The 22,168-nt window shown below is 39.9% G+C and overlaps 1 protein-coding gene across 1 annotated transcript; it reads right to left on the bottom strand.

Moving 5' to 3' along the window:
• Positions 1-246: 246 nt before the first annotated feature.
• LOC116839921 (glutathione hydrolase-like YwrD proenzyme) lies at positions 247-21,710 on the bottom strand. The gene is given in 10 exon segments (XM_075068977.1): positions 247-314; positions 990-1,167; positions 3,761-3,923; positions 7,153-7,324; positions 8,013-8,100; positions 12,460-12,600; positions 15,515-15,729; positions 17,177-17,328; positions 20,666-20,898; positions 21,663-21,710. Coding segments are annotated over 10 exon segments (1,458 nt in total).
• Positions 21,711-22,168: the final 458 nt, after the last annotated feature.

The raw sequence follows: 22,168 nt of genomic DNA, 5'->3' as shown, positions 1-22,168 counted from the left end.
ACAGAGATATTGAAATTTTAAAACTCATAAGTACCATTTCAAACATTAAATCGAAGCTTATGATAATTGCATTCTATACTGAAGGGCAGCAGAAACGTACACTTGAGAGAAAAGTACATGATATATTAATTGAAATGGTGTTTCCCTAAAATGTCTCTTAAAATAAAGCATTGTTTTTTACTTTTCATGTACTTTTCTCTTATTTCCATGCAACAAAGGTGATCACTCTAGACAGAAGACCAATTCTTAGGGCACTTTGGGCAATTCATTTTCTCTCTCCTTTAGTTTATATTTTCTTTCAATTTCTAATGCACCTGTCAAGGCACAAAACAAGATAATCAAAAATGAGTTACTGTGGTCCAGGAATGGACTTTATTTTATTTTTTTTAAACTCCCCTGTTTGGGTGAGTGTAACTTTTAGAGCTCTTTAATTAGTTTTCCACAAATATGCTGCAATAGTCATCTGACATTTGCTGTTAATATTTTTACCATTGTTAACTAGAATAATCATAGAAAGTGAACACAGGCAGAGGGAATTCATTTAAAACTTCAAACCAAAGTTCACATAAATTTTAACTGAAGCATTTACCCACCTCTGCTTGCTACTGATTCCCCAAGCAAGCTTCAAAGAGATTATTAAAGTAAGCCAGATTAGACTCTAGGAAAACATCCTCATATCAATTTTAATACATTTAAAATTTGCATGCAGTGCTTGTACACTGTCTTTGGAGAATGAGACCTTTGATATAAATTATACAGTGTTTAACATCTCAGAGTCCTTTGGTAGAAACAAAACATGAAGTTGATCTGAAACTGGCTGATGGCTGATCAGTTCGCACTAGGATAAAGCACATAGATCAGCAAGGCCACTGCTCTGTTGGGCTGCAGGTTTTCGTGGCCTGTCCAGAGTAACACTGAAATGAAAGGGTCTTAAATAAGCAGTGAATCCTTCTGATGTTCTGCCATACATTCCAAAGGACTTACATTACTTATATCCTGCACGTGTCCTTGAAGCTTCATGAACCCACCCATTATTCCAAAGGAGCACAAGAGGTCCCCAGTGTCTGCTGCAGTAGCAAGGGCAGGAATGATCATGTGGTACAGCCATTTGCTCGGGGCGAGGCAGTTCAGGTGACTTGGAGATAGTGAGAAACTGGATCCTCTATTCTAGAAAACAAATACAAACCCTTACTAATAGAATAAAATCCCCCTGGGATTGCCAAACACAATCCATCTGGCTGAACAAGAACCATGCACCCTAAAGTAAACATGCACGATCGTTACTAGCTTTTCAAATTGTTGGCCAGCTAGCCCACTGACTGACATCACACATGGCATCACCAACATGTGTCAAAAGCAGCTCACAAAAGTGATTCCTATGCAAGACGTGGAGCACCCAAGTAGACTCTTGGATATAGGCAGGAGATGAAACTATACACAGACAAGCCCACCCATGCACTCCTGGGGAAGATAGCCTGAGAAATGATCATACTAACTACAGTGAACAGCTCTCAAATGGCAGCATTTTAATAGTGACCACTGTAGCAACTGTTTGGGCCTAGCATCATCCCTCTGAAGTGTGGGGTCCGTGTCTGGGCCTCATCACTGAAGTCAATGAAGGTCTGTGGAGCTTCTGTTCCCCTCTAGGGGTAAGTTTGGCCTGGGGACATAGTCAGGAAAAGGTCATACATAGAACAGTTAGTGCCAACGTAGTCGGTTCAAGAAAAATATAAAAGTAGTATCATATATATAAGTAGAAACAAGTGTATTACAAATGCCCTGGAGATCACAGATTCAGTCTTGGGGTAAAATTTTTAGAAGTGTCTAAGTCACTTTAGGACTCAAGTCCCAATTTCAAAAGTGACTTAAGCACTTAGAAGCCTAAGACTTCTTGAAAGTTAACAGGTGTGAGGCTCCTATGTGCCTAAATCACTTCTTAAAATGAAACATAGACTCGTAAGTCACTTAGACACTTTGAAAATATAGCCCTTAGTCTCTATTTATGTTTTTATTTTTAGCATGATAAAATTGACCATTTTCTAATATACAAGCGAGAGTTCAATCCAACCATTAAAAGCCAAATGGTTCTTTAATTATTATTCTTTAATTCTAGTGTGATAGGTAAAAAAGGTGGGATGGAATAGGAAAGGGGCAGGGGAATGTGGGAGTGAAGGGAGGGGCGTGGGGCACCGGAGGAGGAGGATGAGATACAGAAGAAAAGGGGATAGGGGAATCGTGGGGGAAAGCAGGAGTCTGGGATGCGGCATCCCCTTGGCAGCAGCTGGGGCTCCCCTATTAAGCAGACCCATTGAAATGGAGCTGAAAAGCAGACACCTGGCAACACTACCTGGACACACATACACACACACACACACACCCTAGCTGAGCCCTAACCATCTTCACTTGGACCCCCTGCAGAGTTTCATTCCCCCTGCTGGAACCCCCCCAATGAGCCCCTGTGCATCGAGATCTTCCACTGAGCCGTCCGCACCCAGATTGCCCCACAGAAAAACCTCTCACTCCACACATGGATCCACCCACACTAATCCCCTCCACACTTGGATCCTGCTGGACTGAGCCTGCCAACCCACACCTGGTGCAGAGAAGGACCCCCGGGTGTTTCTGGGGCAGGATCAGCCCTTGCACTATGTCAAGGTCAGGTGCAGCCTCACTGCTGAGTCCCTGTACCTCTGGGGGCTTCATAGTGATCTCCCACCTCAATGCAACCAGTGGCCTGTGCATCCCCACTGCCATACTGGAGCCACATTTATTTATTGACAAATAAAATATGCAGAATTTTAAAATATTGTGTGCATAATTTTTATTTTTTTGGCACAGAATTCCCTCAGGAGCATATAGGGCATGAAAGATACTTTAGATACTCGACAACAAAATGTATGAAATAACCTCCATCTCTCAATAGTTTTGGCAATATTCACATATATTTAATATTTATAATCTCCATATTATTAATTTCTGAACTGCCACTTCGAATCTTTACTTCTGTTTAATGCATATTACTTAATGTGATGTGGCTTAGCCATTTTGCTAGAGGAAAGAACAAGCTATTTCTACATATTTTATCTAGGTATAAGACTTACAGTCTATTATGGTTCTGCTCATGTTCCAAAGACTTTTTATAATACAAATTCAAATGAAAATGTACACTCTAAAAATATAAAATTTGAATCTATCACAAATGTATAACATTTTTTCTTGGCTATGGGGATAAAATAAAATTTGAAAATAAGAAATGTTTCAATTCCATATCCATTGTTACTTACAGCTAGTATTAACTGGCCAAAAATAAATTAGCAAAGGCTCATTCATTTTCACTGCCCAAGAAATGATCCAAGGAAGAATATATGTAGTTGTTTATGTAAGAGAGTATTGAAAAATCTACATGGGTTCCACTGTTCTACATCTACTAAAAACTGACTGGACATGTCATTACGGTGACCTGCTGACCATGGCCGTTTATGCTATTAACAGTGTCAGGCAAGTCTGAGCTTGAAGCATCAAACTCTGTTTATAAACAATTTATCATGCTAACTTGGTGTAAAGCCAAAGAAATACCTATGAAGATTTTTTTTTTTTTAAACACTGGTCACCTCATTTCACGGTCTGATCTAACTTAATAAGAAAATATATATTAAAAAATGTAAAAGTTTAGGATACTGTATGGTAGAGCACTCTAACTGCCTTTTTAGACAGTTTTCATGCAGACTAAAACATGTTATGCTTGGAAAAAATTTCTCACTTGTAAAGTAAATCCACAGCCACCTGGTTCCAGTCCTATGCCAAAGCCTATATAGTTGCTGTTGATGAAAGAGGAGGCATTGCCTTGACCATTGACCACAGTGAAGCAAACTGTGTCACTTCCTCCCAGTAGCAAATTTCCTTTATTATATCTGTCACTGGCTCTAAAACAGGGAAAATAAACCATTAATGTGCAACAAAAATCACTATTTTATGGCCCAATTTAAATTGCATCATAAGGGTGGCATGTTGCTCACCTTACTCCCACAAGTAATCCTAGCTGATGTCAATGGGAATATTCCTATAAGTATGATGAGCAGCATTTGACCTTGAATTTTTTGGTGTGGGTTTTGTTTGTTAAAACAAAGGGCCAGATTCAGGTCTCTACTAGTATAATCTGGATTAACTCCAAAGACAATAGAGTATAACGAAGATCAGAATCTGTCCCAAAAGGGACATCATGTAAAATTCAACTGACAACATTGAAAGATAAGGCCCAGGAAGGATCCAAAGTCTGTAGTCCTTTTATGACCAGGTAATGCCTAGATCAATAAGTGGTTTCTACTGTATATCCCATGTTTGGTTAAGTACAAATACAGCACTGCCAACAAATTTAAGTAAACTCTCTTATCTAAAGTACACAAAAGCAGGCTAGCACGTGTTGGTACTTTTATTTAAAAAAAAATCACATTTAGAAATATCCTATTTTAGTCACTGTTCTCTTGAATTTTGAGACCTATCGTAAGTCTTTCATGCAGTTCATTACTTTAAGAATATATATTTAAAATACTCTTTAAAACCACCCTCAATCCCCTGGCTTCACTATCAACTGATGGAATTATTTCTCAGGCATTTCAGCTAGAAAGAGATACATGACAGGGTTGTCCTCTCATCCCTCTTTTTTAATGTCTCACTTGAACCACTGGCAATAGACATATGTCAGCACTCAGCTATTGAAGGTGTAACTATAAAGAAGAAAAAAATACAAAATCAGTTTATATGCTGATGACATTATTGTACTATTGAAGAATCCGTCCTCATCAATCCCATCATTACTGAATCTAGTTGATATTTTTAGAAAGATCTCTGGTTTTTGCATGAACTGGAATAAATGACAAGCAATGACAATATCCAAAAGACTAGCTCCTTCTCAGTTTCAGCATTTTCCATTTCAAATATACAAGGAAATATGCAAGGTGCTACTATCTGTTCTAATCGTCCCAAAATAGATTTGCGACACACAGTGAATGTTGGAGATGCAAACAGTCACATGTCAACCATTCACACATCCTCTATATCTGTGATAAAATGCATGGGGCCTGGAACACAATATTCAGAGCTCTCTCAAAAACTTAAAAGCGTTGTTATCTTTCCTTTCCCAAGCTTGTGTATTTTACAGGTGCTGGATGAGTTGGTATTACTTTGCAGTAACTATTTTAATGGACAAAAGAGTTATTCTGAGAAAATGAAAAACTGAAATTTCTCCCTCATGCACAGACTGGTTTAGTGAGCTCTCTACTACTGCGTTAACGGAAAAAATGACTGTCTAATAGAAACATTTGGAAAAAATAGGAGGATGTCTGTTCACACATTGCATACTTTTGCAGTTTATTATATATTAATTCCTGATAATCATAGGCTATGTTCTCACTTATTTATCTTTTTAGTTACTTTAATAATTGATGCCTGCATGACCTCTATGCGTTCTGGGGGGTGTCTGTGTGTGTGTGCTAGGGAGGGATTGTTTGTTTTTGTTCTCTTTTTTCCAGGCTTTACAAATAATGAACACTGAATTTTGTTTTTGCATGGTATTTCCATCCTGCACATGTATTTTTATATATTTTATTTTGTGTTTATATTTTATATAAAAACAATAGAAATAAAGTTTAAAAACGCCACCCTAAATGTGTATGCTTAAAAGGGTACTGTAGAATTTGACCAAAATGTAAACACCTCCGGCCTGCAATGTGTTATTCCTCCCCTCCTGATACTAATAAAACTATCAGCCATACACATAAGTACAAGAACAGTGTTAAAACTCCAGCTGGTAAGCTGGATAAGCCACCAGCAATGTGCTCAGGGAGCCAGATTTGTTGCAGGTTTCAGAAAGGTAGCTGTGTTAGTCTGTAGCCAAAAAAATGAGGAGTCCTTGTGACACCTTAGAGACTAACAAATTTATTTGGGCATAAGCTTTCATGGGCTAGAACCCGCTTCATCAGATGCATGGAGTGAAAAATACAGTAGCAGGTATAAATATACAGCACATGAAAAGATGGGAGTTGCCGTACTAAGTAGGGGGCCAGTGCTAACAAGGCCAATTCAGTCAGGGGGGATGTGGCCCATTCCCAGCAGTTGAAAAACAGCAGTCAGTATCAACAGAGGGAAAGTTACTTTTTGTAGTGACCCAGCCACTCCCAGTCTTTATTCAGGCCTATTTTGTTGCAGCGGCTCATGCGCTGCATGTCACACTGTCTCTTGTTTAGTCCCCTGCCACGTTTATTCTAGGCTAGCTGGTATGGGACTAAACAAGAATAAATTTTCTGCCAGTCTGTCAGAGCAACAAAGTCAGAGCCCGGGAGTCTGTTTTGCAGAGGATTAGGTGTTTGAGTGTTTCAGTCCTTCTTTTGGAGAGCTGGCAGATTTTTCTGTATCGGAGGCAGTGGTGTATTTACATATGCAACAGATGGGCCAATGCCCTGGACACCAGCACTTGAGAGACAGAGAGAAGGGTTGCACACATGATTTTTCATACATTGTGTGTTTCACTATGGCCTCCTGGATGGCTCTTTGATCACGGACGGGATGGAGATAAAGGGCCTTGTCTTAAATAGAGCAGGCCAGGGAAAATAGCCTTAGTCTGGGCCCTGAGCAAGAGAGAAGATCAATCATCATTGGGTGACTTTTACATTGAATTGTTTCAGGGATTCATTCTGAGGGCTGTCAAACTTATTTTAAGATATCTGGGCTGCTCTCCACTTTTTATATGCTATATATAGTGCATATTTTAAATAAAATCCACTCCTTGATTGTAATAAGCCATTATTGCCCTAATTACAAAAGAAAACTGCCACGTTTATCAATTCATACGTTGAATCATGTTTGATAGTTTCCTATCACATTTCATTTTATCTTTTAGATACAACCTGGGCTAACGACATAACACAAACAGTAAACTCTTTGAACTTTACACTGAGCAGTTTAACACAGGGACAGGTTAATGTTAAAATAGAAGGATATTCAGACCACAGCATATGCAGAAATAAACTAAAAACTCCAACAACTTTTATAAATAGAGCTTACTTAATACTATAGAATGGACTTTTCTTTCTCACCAAGATCAGAAATGTACTTACACTAATAATCCACAAAAGCAAGCGAAGGAAGAAGCCTTACTTTTGTAAATTAACGACCTCCGAGCATCCTTTGGCATATATTTTAGAAAGAAGTTCTTTTGTAGGTACTAGAACTTTGTCACGGTCAGCACAGAACCAGAAAGTAACAGAGAGGCTGAGTTTTAAGGCTTCAATCAGCACATGTAAATAGTCAGCAGTGCTATGGCCAATGTCTAAAAATGCCAACAAAAATGACAAAAGTTTTAGTTTATTTTTAACCTTTCAGTGTTTTTTCAGGCTATAAGGACATTGTTTACCCTGCTGTTATTGGATGACATTAACTATTGAATTGATTTCAACGGAGTATTACAAGGGATGGATCTGATCAATTCTTTCCAGGGATACTAGGGAAATAATCACTCATTTTGGACTTAAGAATTCTTCAAAATTTGGCTTATAGTCTTCAGTGGTATTAGGTGTTTTATTCCACTTGACCCTATCTGAACAACTCAGAATTTTGAATTGGAATCAAGCTATTTATAAAATATCACACTATTTTTGAAGTTATATCAGGGCCACTCTTCGAAGTTGTAGTGTAATTTGCTAAATTTTCAAATTTATATTAAATTTTCAAAAACATAAATCTCAGAGAGTCTGTTTCATACTAGAAAATGTCCCAGTCCAAGTCTCACTGTACTCTGTTTACTATATTGTGATATTTAGAATTGTCCACTGTAGAGTGGAGTTATGTCTAGTAACAATTTTATTTCCCTTTCTGCTTGGCTTTGAGGAAAATTTTCTTCAACATTGAAAAAGAACATTAACATGCCTGGAAATCTTCCTTTTGTGTCTGCTTAAATCATCCTCAAAGGAAAATTTCACAGATACAGAAAAATTCTTTCCATTGGACATAACCCAGACCTTTAATATTAAAATTGTCTAAAATGTGCAGGGCTATCAAACCTGTGCTTCCTTGTCCATTTGGAGTGATTTCCCAAACATTCACATCCTGGAATAGCAAGAGGTATTATTATTCCCCTCTTTTAAATAAAAAATACTTTCTAAAGGTTTCCCGACTATTACGACATACTTATATATCAACAATGATGTAATAAAACTGGGCATTTCTTCAAGGCAAAGAGAAACCAGGTAACATTGAGGTGGTATAACTTTTCTTTCAGTCAGCCTTGTATAACAACAGTATGGGGCCCCTATAAAACAGTACAGTATTCTACATCAATGACCCAAACCATTGTCTTTACATTAGTGTAAGCAATGTTGTTTTCCCCTTTTATTGTTGCCATACAGGATGAAATGCTGGTCCTCTGCCTGGGGGCGGCTTTTGCCCATAAAGTAAATACAGACATTGGCGTTGTAAAACACTTTGAGAATTCCCATGTATAGTCTTTCCTAAATATATGTTGGCTCAATGGAGTATGTGGGAAAACGGAAGCCTATGTTTCAAATATCATAAATAAAACTTATTTTTTTGAGTGCTTATGTAAATTTGTCCTTGTAACATTATACTTATCCAATTCAGTTTGTTAAATCTACTGTTAAAATCATTAAGTTCTATATCTGCTTCGAAAGGTTAAATACCTATTTATCTGAAAAGTTTATCAGCATTAATTGAGTAATATATAGAGTTGCCTGTCTTTGGATATTAAATTATACACTATAAACCTGTGAGTTCATTTTTAAATTGATAACAAATTAGCCTGCCCTGTGTTCTTTGACAACACCCTCACTTACATCAATTGACATTTTCCCTGAGTAAGGATTATACGCAGGGATCAGCTACCTTTGGCATGCGGCCTGTCAGGGAAATCCACTGGTGGGACGGGACAGATTGTTTACTTGCAGCGTTTGCAGATTCAGCCAATCGCAGCTCCCATTGGCTGCAGTTTGCCGTTCCAGACCAATGGGGGCTGAGAAGCAGCGTGGGCTGAGGGATGTGCTGGTTGCCGCTTCCCGCAGCCCCCACTGGAATGACAAACTGTGGTCAGTGGGATCTGTGATCAGCCAAACCTGCGGACACTCCAGGTAAACAAAGCATCCCAGCCCGCCAGCAGATTTCCCTGATGGGCAACAGCCAAGGGTTGGCAACCCCTAGACTATAGGTTTAGATCTAGATTTGTCCAGTTATTTCAAAATAGCATACGTAAGTTGCTCTGGGTATGTTCCCTTGTATCTATATTTAGTAATATTACTCAGTATATAGTGGATGTGTATCTATGACTAATGATTTCATTAGCATGTCAGGAAGCACTGACTGTCTTTTGACATACCTTAGTTAATAGTTGGGTGTGCAAGCACAGTGTTTGATTACGTACGTACTCCATGAAAAATGCAAGAATCCACTGTTCATATGGTGAGAATAAAAACAATGCACTCAAAAAATGCTGCTCAGCAACCCTATGATATTGGATTAGTGGAAATATTAAACTATCCAAAATATAATTTCCAAATTCATGTGACATCACACACAGCCATTGAATACTGCATTTGAAAACACTTAGGGCCCAATCCTTTATTTTTTTTATGCACCAACAGCTCCTGTGGCACTTAATGGGAGTCTGGGATATGCAAAGAATGCAAGATCAAGCCTAGGAAACCACCAATCCCTACCATTAAAAAAATCTTAGTCTTTTGCATTTTCAGTGGACATCATGCTTTGAGAAGGCTCTGCACTGACAGCTCTGGAGACCTGTACTCACAGAGCTGGTAAAAGAACATGCAGTCCTAGCATCCCCACACTGCATTACAACTCTGAAAGGACCATCTTTAGAGGTGAGAAAGTAGGTTGGTTTCCATGCCCATTCAGTAGTTGACATCTCTGCTGAGATTGCCAACACAAGGGCCAGTGCTGTATGAGTTGTGATAGTGGTTTTCAAGGAGAGGAATCCCATCCATTAGGAACTGTGCTCAGGCCACCCAGGTGGCTGGAATTTAAATCAGCAAAGTGCAAAAAGGAAATAAGATGCCCATTTTTAACAGGGAAGATAATTAGCCATTGGAACAGATCCCAAGGGCTGTGGTAAGACTCCAAATGATGGAGAATTTAAACCAAGACTGGATGTCTTTCTAGAAAATATGCTCCAGTTCAATCACAATTTGATGGGTGAGATGCAGGAGTCCCACCATGAAATTCTGTGAGCTATGCAGGATGTCAGACTAGGCGATCACTCTGGCCATAAAAATCTATGAGTTTCACGGTATATGAGTTTCATGTAAGTCACTGAACAAAGTTCAGGTGACAGTTTTCTACATTACCTTATTAGTGTCCTCCCTGGATTTGGCTGAACTCCCTGAAGCTGCAAAGAACAGAATGTTTTTGTCTCCCTTTAGGCTGGAGAGGAAGAGGAATCTGCTTGCGTGACTAGAGAGGAGAGGGAGTCAGATGGAAGGATGGTGTGAGAAAGAGCATCAAGAAAACTGTTGCGGTAGTAAGGAGGAGAGAGCAGGGCCGGCTCCAGGCCACAGCGCGCCAAGCGCGTGCTTGGGGCAGCACACCACGAGGGGCACTCTGCTGGTTGCTGGGAGGACAGCAGGTGGCTCCGGTGGAGCTGCCACAGACACGCCTGCGGCAGCTTCACCAGAGCAACCGGACCAGCTGACCGTCCGCAGAAACACCTGCTGGAGGTCCACCGGAGCCGCAGGACCGGCAAGCGGCAGAGCACCCCCCACGGCGTGCCGCCGTGATAGGGGCGGCAAAATTGCTAGAGCCGGCCCTGGGAGAGAGGGTACCTGGATATGGGCTTCAAATGTTTCTGAAACTCTACTCTGGTCAATACTCAGTCTTAGTCCATCTCTTTATGCAGATGCTCAGAATAGTTCCTTTCCAACCACTCCACAGTTACACATTCCCAAATCCAACCCCTGCTGGAAAAGCAAAGAAGGGGAGGGTCTGATTAGTGATCCCATTATGTAAAGCTATGGAGAATCTTCAGGCCAGCAGTGGACATAGGGGAAAGGAAGCATTTTTATTTTGCCAATCTGGCCACCATACAGAGGAGAAGTTGTGGGACAAAGGAAAGAATTCCAAAGATGATTGGCAAGGAAACCTCAGTTCCATTCCAGTCTAGGCTGCATGACAGAAAAGTCCTACTCTGAAGTATGAGGGAAAGGGAGGTAGGAGAATATAAAAACAATGAGCACTATATGGTAGCTTCTTGTGGAAAAAGCTATGAGTGGGGGGAGGGATAGAAGGCCTAGGAAATCACAAGGCTGAATTTTCTCCTAATGCTCCCTCAGGGTCCAATTCAGCAAGGTACTTAACAACTTGCCTAATTGTAAGAATGTGAGTAGTTCTGTTGATTACAATAGGACTGGTACTTAAGTTTAGGCACAGGAGTTGAGACCCCTGTATAATGCCAAAAAGATGCTGAATTTTGAGTTATTAGTTCAGCAAGGGACTTACAAGACTAAGTTCCTACTCAGTGAGGAGCTTTCCCAAAGTAAAGACTTCAGGAGGTGTACAAATAGTACCTAGAATTCACAACCTGAATGAGAGAGATTCACTGGCAGGCAGAATACTAGTTGCTTTCTTTTTAGTATGAATGTTTTCAGATGGATCCCTGCTAAGTGGCAAAGCGCGGCTGCTGGCTACCTCAGCTTTGAATATTAAAACAAACTGCTTAGCTCCTGTAAGTCCGGTAGAAGGTTGCACTGGACAGCAGATCTACACAGCTACCCCTGACTTCCCCCTTCCCTGATAAATACTGCAGCTCAGTGATTTCTTGCTGAATTCCTCAGATGGATGTAGAAGCTTGAAGGGCATGGAGCTTTTTCCCCATGTTGAACAGACTGTCCAATCTACATTCTATTAAAAATAATTACAATGAAAAGAAATAGTTTCCACTCAACTAAAAAAAAAACAATTTGCTTTTTAGCCGTTCATTAGCTCATCATATTCATATTTACAGGAAGGCAAGCTTGAATCAAACTCATGGATCAAAATACTTCAAACCTCAGCATTCAAAATCCAGATCTGAATCAAAATTTTACAGCTTGAGCCCATCTTTAATTTGTAATGAATTCATTAGGTAATTGCTAAGAAACAAAACAGGGCTATGTTTTCTATGTTAGACCTACACAATTTCAAACACACATTACACATAAATAGCTGATTTGAACATATAGCTAGGCTATTTGTATGCCTATATAGCTGGTTAGGCACCTAGATGGCCTTATGCACACAAATGGCATATACATTCACAAGGACAAATACTTGACATCTTCGTGCCCAGTGGGTATTCGCAGATATAAATTAGGCATGCAAATACATAAGTACACTTCTTCATGCCTAACTTGGTAAACCAAACTCATGATCTCTACCACGTTCAGAACACTGAACCTTCCAGAATACCTTGTAAATCGGTTTGACTTCATCGGTGACATGGCTTTTGAGATCTTCTAAATCCATTATTCCTCCATTTTTCTGAACAGTTTCTATAATAGCTTCTGCAACACAACCTTCGTAGAATCTTCTCTTGCCAGATTTTGTCAGCTCCTGAAAGAGTTGTAGCATGTAGCCTGAAATCTACAAAACAAAGGACATTCTAGCGCAGCAAGTTTGTCTTGGTCAAAGTTAAATCGGCATCTTCATGTGGATTAAACTATTTAACTCTACTAGTTATATCATTTGGATGATTTTGGTGATTTACATGGGAAAAATGTGTAAAATCCACTCTGAGAATGATTGTGGATCTGGGAGAACTTTGATCCAGTTCTGCCCTGTCTTATATCCTATGCAACACATTCAAAGCATTGCATCTCTATTGAAATGGCAGTCTGTCAACAGGGAAGCACTTAGCTTGTTGTCCCTTTTGGTTACTTTAAGCCATCTCTGGTTGAGTTCAGAGCTTTTTGAGCAATGTCTGTTGTATCTAGTACTCCCTAAGGGTTAAATTTGTCCTGGTTTACATACTTGCAGAATTCACTCACTCACATTTGGTAATCCACAATGCTTTCTCTCTATCCACCGCATCATTAGTTTTGATTAGTGAAGACATGATATATTTGCATTGGCAGCACATAGTATTTCATCAGCAATGTACTTTGCATTATTAATATATAGGCAAGGCATGAGCCCAATCCTACTCTCCCTGAAGTCAGTATTGAGAAGAAACTCTCACTGACTTCAGCTCAACCATTACTGAGCCCCAAGCCAGAAAGTTACATTTCCGTTGAATGGTGAGAATGGAGAGACTAAGCCAAGTTAAGAGAAACTAAGTTTATTAAGCTGAAGAAGCGAAGGTATCACAGATACTGGTGCTTCAGCAGGTAGGGCAAGTAGCTTTGTCTTATAATTATATGTGCATGTATGTGTAATGCATTTATTCAAAGAAGCAAGGGTGTGACAGATACTAAAGAACTAGCATATAGGTCACACAGCAATAGCTTAATATTAAGAATTGAAGGGCATTCCATAGTTATATAAGTAAGCAAAAGACAGGGCAGGGTGCATGCTCGACTTCCTCTGTTTGAAGCTGTTCCACTGTGGATAAATAATCAAAGAGTCATTGGGCCAGAGAGAGAGCACAAACATGAGAATGACTGTTTCCTGGTGGTTCAAGCATTCACCCAGGATGTGAGGGAGACAGTATCTGGTCCACCTGCTTAAATGATTCTTTAATCATTCATCCAAAGTAGAACTGTGGCGTGCCAGAGCAAGGCAGAAACACGGTGTCTAAGGAACTTTTACTGGAAAAATTTATGCACCGAGAGTTTAGGTCCCTACAAGGTTCGGCAGGGGGTGTTTTGTATGTACCAGAGGAGCCTGATTCTGGGGTTTAGATGCCTAATATGGCAGTCAGGTACCTAAATCCTGTTGTGAATATAGCCCTTAGTGAACAAGCCAAGTAGAGAAAAGTCTGCAAACAGAAAGGGTTATAGCTGCGGGAGAACTGCAGTCTATTGACCTCAGATGTCTGCATTATGTGCGCCTTTACTAGAGGGTTACAAACATTGGGTGGGATAGGGAATTTGAGGGCCTAATTCATTTCATTTCTGGTTAGCGGTTGCTGTAGTTGGTGCTGACAGCACAGTTTACATTTAAGGATTTTTTAAATTTAAATTAATCTGCTGTGTTTTTTACTATAGCTTTATTTGATCTATGTCTGGAATTTAAGATTCAGGCATACTTGTTATACCTTTATGAAGTTTAGTTTGTTCAGCTTTCAAGAAATATTATTTATTTGTATTGCAGTAGCACAGAGGAACCGATTGTGCTAGGCACTGTACAATCACAGAACAAAAAGGTGGTTTCTGCCTCAAAGATATTATAATCTCACTATAAAACAAGACAACAGCTGGCTAGAAAGAGACAGGTAAAGGACCACAAGTGAACAATGAGACAACGTTGGTCAGCATGCTAAGCAGTGGTCTCAGGATTAGAATTGAAAATAGAGTGCATCTACAGAAAGAACAGATGGAGTATACAGAAAAATGACCTCTCCAAATGAGAAATATGTTCAATGAGTTTTTTAACAGGTGGCATGGGATTATTCAGGAGAAGAATCTTCATACAAGACCAAATGGTACAGCTGTATTCTTGGCCCCATATAAGTCAATGGCAACAGTCCCACTGACTTTAATAGGAGTAGGGTTTCACAAGGCTGTTTTCCACTCACACCAGTGTAACTCAAATGACTTAAAGAGTTATTTCTGGTTTATACCACCATTAGCAAGATCAAAATCAGGCCCTATGAATCTTAGCTGCTGCACTGCAGAGTTCCACCCCAACCTCTGTGTAGAGATAGAAGGCAGCAACCTGCTTTGATGTGACAGGGTTTTAGCATTTCAAAGGCAATGGTGAATCAGAGGGTGCATTTTGCTCCAGGAGGTACCTGGTACTGAAGGGATGAAAGGACAAACAGTGGGATGAGGTGTATCGTCTCTTCTATATAACAAGGGAGTATTCCCTTAAGTAACAGGTTACAACCTGGTACCAAGTTGTTAAATATTAACAGGAGACAACTAATCAACTGAAACTCAGTGAACTCCTCTTCTTAATCATCCAAACACATTAAGAAACAAAAGGAAAAAAATGTTAACCATTTACAAAAAAAAAATCTATTAGAAGTGTCCCATTATAATACACACATTTCTGCAGGATATGCGGCATGGTAATCTGGGGGGCATAGTTGTGCAAATCATGTACTATTTTTAAAGAACACAATAAACATTTAAAGTGTTACTTATTCATATTTTTTATATCTAGTTTGTCTCCTACTTCTGATCTCCTGGTTACCTGATCCTACCGGACTCCCGCTCTGACCAGTAGGTCAGACCACCCACATCCCAGTTGTGACATTAATAAGGAGATGCATGCTAAAATAATTTTAATTTTACAAACAGAGCAAAACACCTATTGGTTACTCAGTTGGTTCCAAATGTCCCAGGGACTGTAATCTAAACACAGATTTCCTTATGTCAAAGGTGTTGGCCAAAAATGGATTGCAGAACCCTTGTCCATGATGAGGAATGTAGCCATGATTCAGTAGCTCTTTCCCAGGTTTGTTTCCAGGTGCTTGTAAAACATGAGCACCACATTTCCAATGCTAGACAGTAATCTCTGACACAGGAAAACATTTCTCAGCCTATTTGATAGCAGGTTGCAGAATCTGTCCCATGGAGAGTGGAATAAACAATTAGGAAAAGACGACAAAACCATTTCCAGATTATTGAATTTGCAACTCGGGCCCAAAATAGCAAAATCTTGCACATGGGTTTAACTTTACACATAAGTCGTTCCACAGAAGGCAGCGAGACTACTCATAAACATCAAGTTAGGTATTTGTAACTGTCTGTAAGAGCAGGACCTTAGTTCTTACAAAGAAACCAACACATAGCGTATCAGACTGCATCAATATGGCACTTTATCTACAACTGTGCTTAAAGTGCTGCATTTGTTTTGGAACTTCTGATTCTTATTATTTTACACATGCAATGCCCACTTGTAGCAGTTATAGGTAAGTAATGCCTGTAAGTGACACTTCAGTGGCGTAGCACGGTAATTATTTTTTCCCTCCTCTTTCCCTGTAATGTCCTATGTAGTAAGGTTTTCCTCAGCTCAGTTTTTATGGCAGGAGAGTATCCAGATTTCAATGCTGACTCTTTATTACTGTTTTTCCTCCCTATTAACAATGAAAGAAGGACAGGTCTAGGAGGATAGAGGATTTTTGCCATCCCTGTCATTCTGGGACACGATTTTCCCACTTTTCCTTCTTGCTGACACAACAATCATTGCATGAAGCACAAGCGGTGCCCAGTCATGACTACCCCACTCCTCCCCAAGAACTGAAAACATCCCATCTCTGCTACACTCTCAGCTGCTACCAGTCCAGGGAGCACAAATCCTAAGTATTGCTCCTAGCTCAGTGCTCAGTGACCTTTTGTTTTTCTAACACCTCTCAAATATTCTTGGTAGGGAAGAGTATTAGGATGAGATGGTGTCATGATCACTCCCCTAATGCAGTAAGTGGTTGGTAATATGAAAGGGAACTTTAAATGTAAATGGCTAATCTGCTTGTCTTTGGGATTTTCTTTATAACATTTCCCTCCATTTAAAAAAATGCACTATTGTAATTTTACAAATTAGTGTTTCCTATATAAAGGAACAAAAGGAGAGCCATCTATTTAAACCAACACCAAAAGGTAGCTCCTGAATTTTGCCTTCCCATTCCTTTTAAAATGAAAAAAACCTAGGAAAGGACGTAAACCAGAACTCAAAACCTAACCCAGCCCCTTAGGAAAGTTTAGATCCATATCCAAGCTTTGCAGCTTTGTCCCATTAGAGAGATGGGGCAGGATCAGGGCCAGAGCCAGAACCACAGCCCCAAATCTGAGCATATGTCTGCACTTGAACTCCTCGCCCATGAAAATTGTCCTTCAGTTGTGAAATTACTGGGAAAAGAGAAGATACAGACATCAAAAGGAAACAAAGCTGGATTAAACAGCAGATTTAACAAAGGTAAGATAACGGGTAAAAAATTCACAACACTGCTAGCAGAATTTGTATGAATATTGTACCTAGAATGCGTATTAAACAACATTTTTAAAACAAACATTTTCACTGTGCTTCACCTTTTTGCTTCCATATAGGGAAACAGCTTCGCACCAGCTAGGTATTGTGCTTGGCACAGTGATATTATGAGCATGAAGGAAGAGGCTTTGTCTCATTAAAACTTGCACTTTTAACAGCTCAATGGTCAATGCCTCTGGAGACCTGCCACTGCAAGGCAAACAGAAGTGCAAACGTAACATGACAAAATATCAGGCCATCAGGTTCAGTTGACAAAAGAGCAATAGTAACACTGTAAGCACAGCACAGCAGTAACAGCATGCCCAGCAACAGCATGAAAATGCATCAGAACAATTATAACAAAGTCACATTTTTCACAAACCAGTTCGCTGTGTCCCATATCCTGCAGGCCTTACTCTGCAAAAACTCCCATGAAATAAAACACATTATTTGCCAACCATATTTAAAAACAAGTTATTTGAATTGCCACCCTGACTTTTCCCATATTTCATTTCTGTCAGAAAGTCAGCAATCATCCGGTCAGGGACACTTTCTGTGAGGTGCCTTAGCGCAACTTTCAACTCAGTGGGAATGTCCATTTGAGCTGAGAGTGTGTGTATCAGAACCTCACAGAATATAGCTCTTGGAAAGTAGGATTTCCCACCTGCATAACATACTAGGTTCTAGCTGTTTCTGAGATAGTCACTGCTAAAAATAGATCAGAACTGAAATGGGACGAAAGAAGGTAAGATGGTAATCAGAAAAATGTAGCTTTAAAGCCTGACATCTTATGAACCACTGGGAGTAGAAGTAAATGCGTATCATGCTGGTCAGCAGGTTTTCAATAAGATACAGCATTTAGGACCAATCCTACAGACCTTGTAGAGCAAAAAAATTCTAGCCTTGGTGACTTGTGAAAAAATTGAACCTTCAGATTGTCACTGGTCCCTTCAATCAGTAATGTTTCTGGGCCCTGTTCCAGTATTCAGTATGGCAAGTCCAGGAGCCCAGACCAATGTAATTTTTTCCCTCTACCCTTGTGTTTTAAGTTTCAATCAGACTTTATCTCATATTTAATTCCAAGAAATTATCTTTATTTTGCTAGCACTTTTATATCATTGATACAGTTTGCGCAAATTATTCCAATAAATAATGGAAAATGTTTTCCAAGGGAAAGGATTCTCTAATGGTATTTCCAGCAGAGAGCCCAAGGGCCCTTAGTTCAATTGGCTATAGCTCAGAGTTATATCATTAAAATACTTTCCTGATACTTCGCAGACAGGTGAAGAAAATCAGTGTTATCTGCATTAGAGTATTCATTGCTCTCCCTCATGACTATAACAAACAAGAATGTAAGGGCACCTGGAAGTGATATTCTTTCCACAGTAAAACTCTCTGGTAGGCTGTAAAGCCATCTGCCTGCCTCCTTTATAGCTTCTTGATTACACGTACAATAAAAATCCACTGTGGAATAACAGTTATTTCTTTGCCGTTATGAATAATGCATTTGAATAGAATTCAAATATAGGAAAATTAAAAAAACAACTGTAAAGGAAATGAGGTGCAAATCTGGACTCTGACCTCTCCCTAATAAATGTCAGTGAAACTGGCGCTGGAGACTGGCTAGCCATCTGGAAGTTCGACTGTAATTCAGAAAAGGCATTAAACAACTCAGCCTGAAGGCACTCATGTAAAAATGAACAAAGAGGACATGACAATGATGTTATGGATGTTGTCAAGCCTCGTGTAGACAGAGCCTAACTCTGTACACCTTTTCTCGTGAAATTCCTATTGAAATCAGTCTAAATTCTGCTCTCAGTTATACTTATGCAATCCCAGGAAAGCCTAGTGGTTTGAACTGGAGTTTTGCCTGTATAAGAGGCTGAAAGATCAGATTCATGGCAACCCTCTCATCTGAACTTGCTCACCCAAAACAATACCAGTCTAGGGTCTGATCCTGTGAGGCAGCTGAGCGCTAGCTGCTCTAACTTCCATGGAACATTCTAAGGCTCAATCCTGCTGCCATTCAAGTCAATGGGAGTTTTCCTACTAATTTCAAAGGCAGCAAGATTGGGCCTTTATTTAGGCCATGTCTACACTATAGCTGTTACAGTGGAACAACTGTGGCGCTGCAGCTATGCCACTGTAGCACCGTAGCATAGACACTTCTTACATTAACGAAATAGGTTTTTCTATTGATGTAATTAATTCATCATTCCAAGAGGCAGCAGCTCAATCGTCAAAAGAATTTCTTCCTTTGACCTGGCTAGGTCTTCACTGGGGATTAGGCTGACCACACTATGGCACACATGGAGTGAAATTTTTCACGGCCAGGAGTGACGTAGCTTGATTGATCTAATTTTTAAACGTCAACTGGGCCTTACTCTGAACTCAACGGGAGCGCTCTCTGGAGTCATCCAGTCCCCAATAGATGAATAATTTTAGTTGTTATACAAGGAGGGTTTTCCCAACCTCAGACAAAGCACTTCTGAAAGCCACAACCACTCCAACCTGGCTAACAAATAACACTTCCCTTTTTTGTATCAGTCTCCTGTGACTTTTAGTAATGAATAAAAGTCTTTAGTTATTACAAGGAAATCCAAAAGACCTTCCCTTCCTCTCTGGATTGTGCTTTTATAAAATGAACCCTAGAGATGTGATTCTGCAAGTCTTCTGCACATGGAATCCCTTTTTAAGCCCATATGAGCTTTCCCCACACAGAGGGCTTACAGGAGCAAAGCCTAAATCAGATGGTAATTAATGTTATTAATTTCATTTTTAATTTGCAATAAAGTCAGGCCAGTGCCAAGTGAAAATTTGCAGAGACTCAGTCAGGAAAACATTTTTTTCTAATCCGGTGTGATGTTCTGTATCCAGAGATCTAATCTTCCCTCAAAAATCAGCATTTGGATCAGCAAAACTCACAGCTTATGAGCCCAGATTCAAGAGTAATAAAACTGGCCTCAATTCAGCTGGATTGGTCTGGAAAGAATTCTGTGTCCTGACAGTAACATATTCACCCAGATGCTTCTTCCTAGAACAATTAAAGATCTCTTGCTAATACTTCCCTTCTTGCCCTCATCTTCAACCACAGACACTCACTTTTCTTTTACACATTTGAACTAATTCCATGGAAGGAAGGAAGAAGGAAGGAAGGAAGGGCAAGAAGAAATATAAACGAAAGAGAGATTCTGGGCCAGATTTGCTCTCTCATTTCTATAACAGTGAAAACCAAAATAACTTCCTTTAGTCAGGAGTTTATTCCATATTTAATATATCAGACGGGAGACGTGTAGTCTGATCTGTAAAAGCAGCAAAGAGTCCTGTGGCACCTTATAGACTGACAGACTTATTGGAGCATGAGCTTTCGTGAGTGAATACCCACTTCGTTGGATGCATGTCCATATTTATACTTGGCTCAAAATCTGCATCCAGACATGGATTAAATAGACAATGAACTCATGAACTCATGAGAGCATTTTTCCTCTCACCTGCATTGGACTCCAACACAAGATCGTAACTCTCTGTCCTTATCTTTGGAATTTACCTTCCACTGAGACCTTGCACCTTCTTTGTGTTTGCGTCATAGCAGAGACAGAAACAGGTCAAACCTATGCCAGTACTGCATGGTTCAGTGAAATTTAAGGCAGCAGCTATAGCCACAGCAGCATCTACGGTATTTCCACCATTCTTTAAAATGTCTGCATGAGAGAAGCCTGTTAAAAATCTGATAGAAGTCTCAGAATTTCCTTCATATTGCAGGGGAAAATCACAGCCACACTTAAAATGAAGAGTCTAGTAAACACCAAGTTAGCAATCACAGAACCAGAGGATGAGATGGGAGTATTTTTATCTGCAAAGTAGAATCCCCTAACTCAGGGCTTTTCAAACTTTCTTGCACCGCAACCCCCTTCTGACAACAAAAATTACTACATGACCGCAAGAGAGGGGACTGAAGCCTGAGCCCGCCTGAGCCCTGACGCCCTGGGTGCGGGAGCCAAAGCCAAATCCCAAGGGCCTCAGTCCCAGGCAAGGGGCCTGTAACTTGAGCCTGTCACCAGGGCTGAAACCCTTGGGCTTCAGCTTGGGCCCTGGGCCTCAGCAGGTCTAAGCCAGCCCTGGCAACCCCATTAAAATGAGGTCGCAATCTACTTTGAGGTCCCGACCCACAGCTGAGAACCGCTGCCTTAACTGTTCAACAATAAAAGTTCTGAAAACTGTTTTCTTATTTTAAAAAAAGGTTTTGTTCCTTAGAAAGATAGAAATGCTAGGAACTAATTTCTAAAACAAAAATATGAGAATACTGACGTGTGGGGAGGGGAGAGGAGACTGAGAGAACAGAAGAAACAACATAACCATCCATCAGAAACTCAGAACAATACAAGGGGTGAAATTCTGCCTCCACTGAACTCAATAGAGTTTTGTCATTGACTTCAATAGGGCTGGATTTCATCTACAGAGCTTAAGGAACAGATAACAGAGCCTTTTGTTTTTTACTCATCCAGGGCTTTATATTAGTGGTTCTCAAATGTTTTAATTTATACCAGTTCATTAGAGGAAATCCTCTTGTGGACCATCTCCACATCCTCCATCTTCCCAGCATCAATATGAAAAGAACTCCGCAGACCTTCAGAAAAGATCCTACAAATAGATACCAATGGCCCTGGGGGACACTTTATGGAGCTACATTCCATATTGCTACATGCCACTGAAATTTGCTATGTCACAATGAACATTGTACCGCTCTGAGGATACATGATGTTGTTAACCTCCTGCAACATGAATAACTCCAGAAAGAACAGGAAATTTACATGAGACTGAAAATGTTGACAATAACCAATTACATTTCCTCTGAGGGAGATGAAAGACTTAATTTTGTTCCTCTAGTGAATGATCGAGTAGAAATGTTAAGCAGTTTCATGTAAATGTTTCTCCTGCTTAAAGCAAAGAAAAGCATTTTTATATCCTGCTCTGGCAATATGTCTGACTCCATCATGTTGAATGGAAAGAGAAAAACTAAATTACACCAGGCAAGAGGACTGAGACATAA

The sequence above is a fragment of the Chelonoidis abingdonii genome, chromosome 8 (assembly GCF_003597395.2).
Source record: "Chelonoidis abingdonii isolate Lonesome George chromosome 8, CheloAbing_2.0, whole genome shotgun sequence".
NCBI classification, from domain to species: domain Eukaryota; kingdom Metazoa; phylum Chordata; order Testudines; family Testudinidae; genus Chelonoidis; species Chelonoidis abingdonii.
Note: the sequence above shows the minus strand (reverse complement) of the source record. Positions and strands in the feature narration are given on the sequence as shown.